Source organism: Dermacentor albipictus, chromosome 8 (genome assembly GCF_038994185.2).
Source record: "Dermacentor albipictus isolate Rhodes 1998 colony chromosome 8, USDA_Dalb.pri_finalv2, whole genome shotgun sequence".
NCBI lineage: Eukaryota > Metazoa > Arthropoda > Arachnida > Ixodida > Ixodidae > Dermacentor > Dermacentor albipictus.
Window position 1 is genome coordinate 94,565,496 of NC_091828.1, and position 12,139 is coordinate 94,577,634.

At 48.4% G+C, this 12,139-nt stretch overlaps 2 protein-coding genes across 4 annotated transcripts in view; both read left to right on the top strand.

Annotated features, from left to right (window-relative positions):
- Positions 1–3,845, top strand: part of LOC139048864 (uncharacterized) — a 99,650-nt gene extending 95,805 nt beyond the window's left edge. For 2 of the 3 annotated variants that reach the window (XM_070523747.1, XM_070523751.1), the window contains one exon: positions 3,434–3,845. In XM_070523747.1, the coding sequence (XP_070379848.1) occupies positions 3,434–3,593 (160 nt within the window). In that variant the 3' untranslated portion in view covers positions 3,594–3,845. The other variant, XM_070523748.1, reaches the window with a different exon arrangement.
- A 4,810-nt stretch (positions 3,846–8,655) lies between these two features.
- LOC139049288 (shootin-1-like) overlaps positions 8,656–12,139 on the top strand; it is a 47,586-nt gene continuing 44,102 nt past the window's right edge. Inside the window, exon 1 of the mRNA XM_070524666.1 lies at positions 8,656–8,970. Coding sequence (XP_070380767.1) covers positions 8,656–8,970 — 315 coding nt within the window. The remainder of the gene's footprint in view (positions 8,971–12,139) is intronic.

Sequence of the window (12,139 nt, forward strand, 5' to 3'; positions counted from 1 at the left end):
CTACTCTTTTGATCACTTTTCCACATTTTCGTACCGCTGGACTAGACACCATTTCTTTTTCGGGAATAAACCATTGCAACCAGCCACTTAAGGCTCTCGCCTTAACCAACTAATATTTGGTTTGCCGTGTAGCCGTGAGGTTTGGGGCTGCTTCCACGACGGGCACAATGTCGGAGTTCGTATTTCACTTGACTGTATTCGTATATCAGCAATAATTGTCACAAAATAGCAGTATTTTCTTTTTCTATGTGCTAACAATAGGCAGCCCAAATATATGCCTGAAAGCATTCATCTCAATACCTCAGTATTTTTCGTTCTAACTCATATGTCCGCGCTGCTCCATGTGTTACAAAGCACTGAAAAAAAAATTATCCAATGTTTTCCCCAGGCAGCTGTTTTTATTCCTGATAATGCCAGGAAACCCTCAGATGTATAATTGGGAGCGCGCACAATGTTCTCGCACACCTTGTGTGATGTACTGTAGAGCTCATGTGCTTCTTGTGCCATGTAGGAGAGCCCATTGTAAAGGAAGTGAAGCGTTAAGCACGTAAGCTTAAGTTTATGATGTCGAATTAAACCAAGAAAACTGTCCGAGCATTCGTATCTTCTTTATTAAAAGCGTACTGCGCGATAATTATCCCGGCAGTATTTATTAACAGAACCAAATTTTAAGAAATAGACCATTGTAACTCTTGCTGACATTATTGTTATCGCTCAAGTGTTCGAATTGGTAAACTGTAGATACGGACTAAGTTGAGCAGTTGTTTGCGGGATAAAAGAAGCTACGGCAAGCACGTTTCAATTATTGATCTGAGGCGGCTAACTCTAATGTGTAGTTTAGAGGCAGTCTGCAAGATTATCTAGCTGAGGGAAGAAATTTTTATGAAACATGCCTCTGTAATAGCCATGCGAACAAATGTTTGACAAATAAGCCCTTTGAAAGCAGGACTGACGCAGAAAAAGAACGTCTGTAAGGGCGACCTGTCCCCACCCAGCCTCTTATGATATTTGCCATCAATGGTATCCCTATCTAAACATGTTCTTTGAGGCCACTACGGTTTCGATATGAACATATTTACCTTTTTTTTGAAGGCAAGTAGTTTAAAGCTGTAATATCAATACAGGAGCGAGCGTGTACTGCCGAAAGCTTGCATAGTCGCGGAAGGGATGCACGATGCAATGAGTGTGTAGATTTAGCATCATTACCTCGGGTCTCGTACCAAGACATCCCACAAAACTACAAGCTAACCCACAAAACATTTGAGTAGATAACACACTTTCGCCATAATACACGCGACATCATCTTAACAGTGCTTAACGCTGAAGAAAGGTGACCGAAAATGCCGCAATGCCGCTTCTGCGCAGAGCCCGGGTCCCTCAGGCACACAGTAGGGGGTTGCAGAGCGGCACCGTTAAATCCTCGGAACCCTTACCCCACCAACGAGCTTCGGGAGAGAGCCTTGGCCAGCTCCGACCCGCATGCGTCTCGAGCGGGCGAGCGGAACACCAATAAATCCAGTTTCCTGAAACCTGCCGCTCAAGTGGTCATTCTGAGTGACCTGTTGCCCCTTCTTGGAATCCGCACGAGCTGACTTGATGCGAGTTGTCGGACTGGACCACAAGGAAACTCATTAACTCGGCTCCCTAAACCTAGGCCCGGGAGCGCACTGGCTTTGCGAATCCCATGCATATATATTTTTGGGGGGACTATATTTTTTTTCGCGCAGTAGCTGGACCACAGAGTTGCCGGAGCGGGCCGTGCCTTGTATGTGTGTACTGTGACACTGTGTTTCTTTGCACAAGTTGCCGCTCTTTTGTCTTCCTTCTGGGCCCCTTGTCTATTGTGCCCCCCGCCACCCGATGGAACTTGCCCTCTTTCCCGCTACAACGGCAGCACGCGCACTGGTGCTGCGTAGCGACCATTTTCTCCTTCTTTGCCTCGTGTCAACGGTAACCTAGCTGCCGCTACTTCCCGGCCCTTTCACTCTCCGACTTATGTCTCCCTCCTCCCGAGTTTGTCATTGGATGTGTTCCTTGGGAGGTGGAGAGCCGTTTTATACGCTTTCCGGAGGATGGTCTCCACTTGCTCTTTTTCGGTTTTGGTGATTGCATGGTACGGCAGTGAGTATGTGACCCGGCTGACTATCAGGCTGTTGACTAACCTGAGTGTGTCCTCCTCTTTCATGCCATATCTCTTGTGTGCCACTCTGCTAATCATTCCGCCCACCTGTCCTGCTGCTTTGTTTAGCAGGCAGATTGTGTGGCTGCATTTCCGGCTTCCTTGTAGCCACATGCCGAGGATTATAATCATTTTTTGTTCCGGGATGTGCTGTCCTTCAAGCCTTACTTCGAGCGGGGCATCGGTGGGGTGCCTGCCCACCCTGAGGAGTTCAGATTTCTCCGTGGAGCATCTGAGGCCTCCTTGCTTTGTGTATTCTTCGATGCAGGCGGCAGCTTCTTGTAGTGCCTCTTGTTTATCCCCTAGTGAGCCTTGAGTAGTCCAGATCGCTATGTCGTCCGCGTATATTGCGTGACTGATTCCTTGGATCTTGCTAAGTTTTTTGGTAAGGTTGGAACATGCAAGTTGGAATCAAGCAACACTTTTGAAGAACTAAGGGAATGCCAGCTCACGGCACAAGTACGAAGACTCAGCAATACAACGGGAAGGGCGCTCCTGACAAAGCTAGGTGGGGAAGTAGAAAAACCACAAAGTAGCAGGGCCACAATACCAGACTTATAAGAAAACAAACTACGCATACAACCTATCCCTCGCAACATGGACCCAAACCTCCATGCGAGTAGGAGACAGGCTAGGGCAGAGTTTTACGAAAAGACCATGGCACATCGGGACAATACAGTCTATACCGATGCGTCCCTATACTCACAAGCACACAAAAACAACGCGGCAGCGGTAGTAAATAATCAAGGAGAACTAATCACAGGACTCACGGCCGAGGTGGCTAACCTAACCGAGGCAGGGGAAATTGCTGTCGCACTAGCAGTGGAAGAAGGTTATAGAACAGGAATATCCCTCAATACTCTAACACATTAACAAGAGGCGTGCCGGAGCTATTTAAGAGGCAGAATTAGTAACGCGGCGCTCAAGATCCTCAGCAGAGTTCCCATCGCTGAGCAAAAACCCACACATAACATTATCTGGATACCAAGCCACGCAGGGATCAGGGGCAACGAAGGGGAAGAGAGCCTAGCTCGAGGGATGACCAGCCGAGCAGGAACGTCAACCGCCCCAGAGGGGCCACAGATCAACTGCGGCAACAGCTATTCAGAGGTATTAAACCTCTATAAGGGGCTAAGATATCGATATCCCCCACCACATAAAGCATTAACAAAGGAGGAGGCCGCAGGATGGCGGAGACTGCAAACGGGCTCCTTCCCAAACTTACACATACTAAGTAGGATGTTCTCCACGCAGTATAGCGCAACCTGTCCGTGGTCTGGAGCTAAAACAACATTATACCACATTACATGGGAGTGTACAAGAAACCAGGCATTCCACAAACCCAAAACACCAAGTACGGAGCAATGGGAGAGCTGGCTCACCAGCCGCGAGCTGCAGGCTCAAAGAGCTCTAATAGCGCACGCGTGCCAGGCGGCCCGGCTCAGTGGAGCCCTGGACTAGGGGCCCATCCATGGCTGAAGAGGACCCAAGCTTCAAGAATGAAGACTTCGGCCTCGACCCGCTAAAACCTTAAAATAGTCAATAAAGTTTTCCATTCCATTCCATTCCCTCCTCCTGTGTGCTTTTTTTTTCTTTTTCTTTTCTTCTTTTTTTTTCTCTCACTGACGTCCTTGCTCTACATACATGGGACGCCGCCTTCCTCTTGCCCTGCATAGCTGCCAAAGGCAGCTGTAAATCTGCCAAAGCACCGAGGGAAAATCAATCACTGCCACAACCGTCCCTCTTGGTTTTATGTATCTGAGAACGACCGGGCACCTGGTCTGGTGTCTTCGATACCAGGGCTGAACTGCCATTCTTTTGTAAACCCTGATGAAAATCGGTCCACCGATCAAAACTGTTGCAATTAAATATTTGTTCTGTTTACCTCGAAGCACCGCTCAGTTCTATATATATATATATATATATATATATATATATATATATATATATTTACATATATATATATAGCTCGCCTGGGTTTGCCAAAGGCAACCTTTACAAAAAAAATGTTGAAAGTGTGCGCTGAAACGCCCTATATATATATATATGTATATATATATATATATATATATATATATATATATATATATATATATATATATATATATATATATATATATATATATATATATATATATATATATATATATATATATATATATATATAGGGTGTTTCAGCGCACGATTTCAACATTTTTTTTAAAGGTTGCCTTTGGCAAACCCAGGCGAGCTATGCAGAACCACCAGCCAAGACGACTGGCAGCCGGTGTAATACTTCAGGACATGCAACGCCAGACCTCACGTCTCCTGTCAAACCCAGGGCCTTTTGGCAAAGTTTGGGTGGACTGTCCTGCTCCCCCACCGCACAGTCCAGGCCTCGCGCCTAGTGAGTGAGTGAGTGAGTGAGTGAGTGAGTGAATAAACGTTTATTTGGTCCAGCAAAACGCGATAAAACGCGCACCCAGCTAATGTCACGACGGGACTGACAGATCTAGCCTGCCGGCAGTGGCGTAGCTAGGTCGTCTGGCACCCGGGGCCCATAGGTCTTCTGTCACCCTCCCCCCCCCCCCCCCCCCGGTGTAACCGGCAGAAAGGGTGTCTTCAGGCGTATATGACACCCCCCTCCCCCCCAACTGGTCCCTTGCACCCGGGGCCCACGGCCCCCCGGCCCCCCCTGTTGCTACGCCACTGGCTATAGGCTTACCGTTTTTTCATTTTTCCGAGAAAATTATTCTCCGCTTATTCGCTAATTTATCGCGTAAATCGGCATCAGCACGTGCGTGCGAAGTGATCCATGCAAAGAACGAGCACTTTCAAGGGAGTTTATTGGACCGGCCCAAAACAATAATTTCCCTGGGCTATAGGCTTACCGTATTTTCATTTTTCCGAGAAAATTATTCTCCGCTTATTCGCTAATTTATCGCGTAAATCGGCATCAGCACGTGCGTGCGAAGTGATCCATGCAAAGAACGAGCACTTTCAAGGGAGTTTATTGGACCGGCCCAAAACAATAATTTCCCTGGGCTATAGGCTTACCGTTTTTTCATTTTTCCGAGAAAATTATTCTCCGCTTATTCGCTAATTTATCGCGTAAATCGGCATCAGCACGTGCGTGCGAAGTGATCCATGCAAAGAACGAGCACTTTCAAGGGAGTTTATTGGACCGGCCCAAAACAATAATTTCCCTGGGCTATAGGCTTACCGTTTTTTCATTTTTCCGAGAAAATTATTCTCCGCTTATTCGCTAATTTATCGCGTAAATCGGCATCAGCACGTGCGTGCGAAGTGATCCATGCAAAGAACGAGCACTTTCAAGGGAGTTTATTGGACCGGCCCAAAACAATAATTTCCCTGGGCTATAGGCTTACCGTATTTTCATTTTTCCGAGAAAATTATTCTCCGCTTATTCGCTTATTTATCGCGTAAATCGGCATCAGCACGTGCGTGCGAAGTGATCCATGCAAAGAACGAGCACTTTCAAGGGAGTTTATTGGACCGGCCAAAAACAATTATTTCCCTGGGCTATAGGCTTACCGTTTTTTCATTTTTCCGAGAAAATTATTCTCCGCTTATTCGCTTATTTATCGCGTAAATCGGCATCAGCACGTGCGTGCGAAGTGATCCATGCAAAGAACGAGCACTTTCAAGGGAGTTTATTGGACCGGCCAAAAACAATTATTTCCCTGGGCTATAGGCTTACCGTATTTTCATTTTTCCGAGAAAATTATTCTCCGCTTATTCGCTTATTTATCGCGTAAATCGGCATCAGCACGTGCGTGCGAAGTGATCCATGCAAAGAACGAGCACTTTCAAGGGAGTTTATTGGACCGGCCAAAAACAATTATTTCCCTGGGCTATAGGCTTACCGTTTTTTCATTTTTCCGAGAAAATTATTCTCCGCTTATTCGCTTATTTATCGCGTAAATCGGCATCAGCACGTGCGTGCGAAGTGATCCATGCAAAGAACGAGCACTTTCAAGGGAGTTTATTGGACCGGCCAAAAACAATAATTTCCCTGGGCTATAGGCTTACCGTTTTTTCATTTTTCAGAGAAAATTATTCTCCGCTTATTCGCTTATTTATCGCGTAAATCGGCATCAGCACGTGCGTGCGAAGTGATCCATGCAAAGAACGAGCACTTTCAAGGGAGTTTATTGGACCGGCCCAAAACAATAATTTCCCTGGGCTATAGGCTTACCGTTTTTTCATTTTTCCGAGAAAATTATTCTCCGCTTATTCGCTTATTTATCGCGTAAATCGGCATCAGCACGTGCGTGCGAAGTGATCCATGCAAAGAACGAGCACTTTCAAGGGAGTTTATTGGACCGGCCCAAAACAATAATTTCTTTGGGCTATAGGCCTACCGCTTTTTCATTTTTCCGAGAAAATTATTCTCCGCTTATTCGCTTATTTATCGCGTAAATCGGCATCAGCACGTGCGTGCGAAGTGATCCATGCAAAGAACGAGCACTTTCAAGGGAGTTTATTGGACCGGCCCAAAACAATAATTTCTTTGGGCTATAGGCCTACCGCTTTTTCATTTTTCCGAGAAAATTATTCTCCGCTTATTCGCTTATTTATCGCGTAAATGGGGAAGAAGAAGAAGAGGGCAAACCGAGCAGACTTGCTCTACGTGTGCTCCCGATTCAGTTTGCAATTCCTGCGGATCGCCCCCTCGCAACGCTTGACTGTCCGCAGCATTCGACTCAGCTCAAGAAGCGCCATTCAGAGAGACCACGCACACCACCGTGAGTTTCTTCTTCACGCAAGTACTAATCCTGAAACTTGCAAGGTGACGGTCGTGCCCAGCTAAGCCTACTCGCGATCGCCGAGCCCTGCTACCTGAGGCTCCGCTCCTCGCGCCTCGTGCCTCGAGATCCACGTGCACGGCGGGCCGCCCGACAACGGCTTTTTAAAATGTTTTTTTCCCTCTTCAAACGCAGCGGCAACCTAGCATTATGGAAGTTGACCGAACGAACTCCATAACAGGAATAACAAATAATGAAGCAGAAATGAACGACACGGAGCCGACGTTAGACAGCAACAGCGGAAAAACACTACGCCAGACAGGACCATGGGTGATGCTACTAGCGCGACAACAGAAGAAGAAAGAATCCATCGCAACTTCGAAGACGCAGAAGGAGTTCTCATGCGAACTCAGCACGGGACAGAACACGAATGATGGAAAACGGCAAGCCCCTCAAAAGCCATGGGGCCACAACAACGCAAGCAAGCCACGGCCTCGCTTGCCAACGACCCCACCGCTACCAGAAAACCATTACAAGATTGTATACAGACCTAAAGCCGGTGTGAAAGTGTCAAACTGGAAAGACGGAGTGATAGCAAGAGGATTAGCCCAAGCATGCGGAGTCACACCCCAGGAGCTCTACGCCAAGGTGATCATACAGACACAGTGGCAACAAAACTTAATTCTGGCAAGTACCGAAGAAGAGGATTGCGCACTTAAACTAGCAGAAATAACACGCATCGAAATAGGACACGCAACATACGAAGTCACACCTTACCTCAAGCCAATTCCGGGCACTGTAGGTGGCGTTGTTCACGGAATAGAGGAAGGCACCACCGACGAGCAGCTAGTAGATCTACTAGCAACAACCAACAAATGCAAAATCCTATACGCTAGAATGCTGGGAAGATCGACGTCGGCAGTGATCACCTTCGAGGGCCCACACGTTCCGTTCTACGTTAAAGTTGGATGTACGCTTACCAGTGGCGTAGCTAGGTCGTCTGGCACCCGGGGCCCATGGGTCTTCTGTCACCCCCCTCCCCGGGTGTAGCTGGCGGAAAGAGGGGTGTCTTCAGACGTATATGACACCCCCCCCCCTCACTGGCCCCTTGCACCCGGGGCCCACGGCACCCCGGCCCCCCCTGTTACTACGCCACTGACGCTTACCCGCTGCAGACCCTACCGAAAGTCAGTGCAGTACTGCAGATCTTGCGGGGAGATAGGACACAGACAAGACGTCTGCCCTAATCCAAACGATGAACTATGTGACAACTGCGGAGAAAACAACGCTGATCCAAATAACCACCAATGCGAACCGAAATGTAAGCTCTGCGGAATGCCCCATGAAACGGCGGGTAGAGACTGTCGAAGGAAGCTGAAACCAGCCCCGCCACCGTTGAGAGTCAGGGAGCGGTCAAGATCGAGACAGAGACGCTTCTGGTACCAGGCCAGCATGGTACCTAACAACGACAACGAGCACATGATGACCATGTCACCATCGCCACAGTCACCGAATGAGGCCGAGCAGACAAAAAGATCCAGATCCAAGTCGGGATCGCGATCAAGGGAAAGACAACAGAGCGTTCCCCGGACAACGGCAACGGGCGTGGAACACGACAACACACAGCGCAAGGTGAGCTGGGCCAACGTCGTCAGAGGGAACATTCATACGTCGAAAGAAAATAATGGCGTTCAAACCACAAGACACTCGAGGTACGAAGCCACGATAATGATTCTCCGAAAACAGAACGATGAATTGAAGCGAGAGCTAGAACAGCAAAAGCAGAAGACACAAGAGAAGGAAGCCCGCACACAAAAACAGCTCGAGTACCTGATGCGAGAAATAGAACAACTACGGAGAGAACAGACCCAGCAATCGCAAACACCCCTACCGCAGCCTGCATCCCCACCCCCACCACCATCACCAACAGAGTCATCAACAACAAGTCAACAAGTCAACAGACCAGAGCCATCCACACTGTCGAACCAAGCGGTGATAACCCAGAACGACCTCAAGACACTTGAAGACCGCATCAACGCCAACGTGACCATCATGATGGAAACCACACTGTCCACAGTAACGCAGGTTATGCAAAACACGGTAACACAGATGATACAGACTGGCTTCCAATCTCTCAAGAACGAAATAGAGAACCAGATTCAGGCTCTACAGACCAAAATGACACAATCCGGAGAAAGTTTCAGTCAACGCATTCACATGCTAGAAGAAAGAGAAAATGCTCGCAAGAAACCTAAGTACCCTGCGCGAGAAGCCAAGATGATGCAGACCCTAAGCGAACAAGATGGCGAGGCAATCTAAAGAGGAAGATGACTACAAGCAACACCCACGGCTCAAAATTTGGCAATGGAACTGTCATTCTATTCGAAGTAAGAGAAGCAACCTTGTACAATTCTGCAAGCAGTTTGACCCAGACATTATAGCCTTACAAGAAACCGAAGCAGAAGACTTCAAGGTCAGTGGTTACCTCACTCACGTCACTGACGGTAAAACGAGGACAGCAATCCTGACCAAGAAAGCCATCAACGCTCAGCGACACGACATCCAACACCGCATCGAACACACCCTCGTCGAAATCGTACCCGAGAAAAAACAGCAGCAAAGCCTCTTTGTGTTAAACGTGTACAGCCCACCAAAGGACCACCTAAAGGATCTAGACAAGCTTATGAGAGAGGTGAAGAAGCTGAGCAAGGGTAACGGGCTGATAGTCGTTGGAGATTTTAATGCTCCCCATGTGGCCTGGGGTTATGCGGCCTCAAAGAAAAAAGGAGAAGACGTGCACAACGTAGCCCAACAACACCTCCTCACGCTACTCAACGACCCACACACACCCACGCGCATCGGCAACAGTGTATCTAGAAACACCAGCCCCGACCTCACATTCGTACACGGACTCAAACAGTATGAGTGGAGCTGCATGGACGAGAATCTTGGTAGCGACCATTTTATAGTGCAAACGATCATTCCGCACCACAAAGCAACGATGAAGATAGGAAAAGCCAAGGTCACGGACTGGCAGGCCTTTCGCAAAGATGAGAGTGCCATTAATGCGACGATAGACGACATAACAATATGGATCAGAGGAGTCGTGGAAAGAGCCGAGAAGCATACGAGGACAATCCAGCTGTCGCAAATCACCCCCGTGGTCGACCCGCACTTACTCCACCTGTGGGAGGCGCGGAGGGGTCTCGCCAAACGCTGGCAGCGTAACAAGTGCAACCGGAAACTCAAAATTCGAATCTCTAAGCTGATCAAGGAAACGCAAGAGTACTCTGAACAACTTGAAAGAAAGAACTGGCGCGAAACATGCAACAAGCTTCAAGGTACCTTAAGCAGCAAGCGCACTTGGGCGGTGCTCAAGACTCTCCTATCAAAGAAGGAGAACAAGAACGCCACAAAACAGAAAATGCAGCGACTCATACACAACCACCCGGGGAAAGAGGAAGACGTTATCAGAGAAGTGAAGGAGAAGTTCCTCGGTACTGAGCGAAACATAACTGTAGATTCGCACTTCGACGAGTATCGAGGCAAGCCAAATATGGAACTGGATCGGCCCTTCACAGAAGCAGAAATCGAGAGGGCCTTGAGCAAGCTCACCCGCAACACGGCGCCGGGGTACGACAGAATAAACAACAAGACACTCCGGAGCCTTGACGGACCCTCTGTAGACGCGCTCTTAAAATACATCAACGAGTGCTGGCAACAAGGTAAAGTACCACCGGAATGGAAACATGCCGAGGTAACCATGATACCTAAACCCAACAAGCCCATCAGCGTGCAGAACCTTCGACCTATATCCCTAACCTCGTGTGCTGGAAAACTCTACGAGCACATGGTGCACAACCGCATGAGCGACTATCTCGAAGACAACGAACACGTCCCAAGCACTATGTTCGGATTTCGAGCTCACCTGTCCGCGCAAGACGTGTTGCTGCAAATCAAGGAAAAAGTCATCGACAAGCTGGACACGCACAGCAAAAGAGCCATCCTCGCACTTGACGTGAAAGGGGCTTTCGACAACGTGTCACACGAAGCCATACTGCAGCACCTCAACGTTTATAACTGCGGTGAAAAAGTATATAATTACATCAAAGCTTTGCTGAAAGAACGTACAGCCACAGTGGGGATAGGCAACTTACGCTCTGAGAAATTCGACATACCGCGAAAGGGAACGCCACAAGGCTCCGTCATTTCGCCGATGCTATTCAATCTGGCGATTAGCACACTACCCAAGCAACTGAAGCAAATAGAAGGGATTGGTCACGCAATATATGCTGACGACCTCACCATCTGGACTACGGGAGGGTCGACAGGTCAACAGCAAGACGCTCTGCAAGAAGCGGTTGACACTACGGAAAAGTACCTGGAAGCATGTGGACTGACGTGCGCACCTGAAAAATCGGAGCTCTTGGTGCTAAGAAAGCGCACAAGAGGCCGACAACCGCAGCAGATACCAGACCCGGTAGTAAAGGTGGGAGGCATCATGATTCCGCAGGTTACGGCGCTCCGCATCCTCGGACTCCTGATCCAAAAGGACGGGGCCGGGGGAGCAGAGTTGGAAAAAATTCAAAGAACAGTGCAACAAATAACCCCCCTTATCAAAAGAGTGACGAGCAAAAGCCACGGACTCAAGGAAGAAGACTGCACGAAAATGATACAAGCGCTGCTCACGAGCATCGTCACGTATGGTACCCCATACGTTGACATGAAGAACAGTCAACGAGACAAAGTAAACGCCCTCATCAGAAAATCATACAAAATTGCCTTGGGTCTGTCCCCCTCCACGTCCACAGCGAAATTACTCAAAATGGGAGTCCACAACACGTGGGAAGAGCTCGTGGAGGCGCACAACGTCAACCAACTGGAAAGACTAAAGCTGACAAGGACGGGAAGAGCCCTGCTGCAAGATCTGGGCTACCAAGTAGAGGATGAAAGGCACCTACCTCAGCGTATCCCACACGAGATCAGAGACAAGCTACACATAAGTACCATTCCCAGAAACATGCATCCCGAATACGACAAGGAAAGGAGACAGGCGAGAACACAGGCGCTCAAGCGCATACTCGAACGCACCAACAGCAAAGAAGAAAACGTCAGATATACAGATGCAGCTGCGTACAGTACCAACGACCGATTCGCAATCAGCGTGGTCGACGAGAAGGGCGAACAACTTACAGCCACATCCATACGTGCC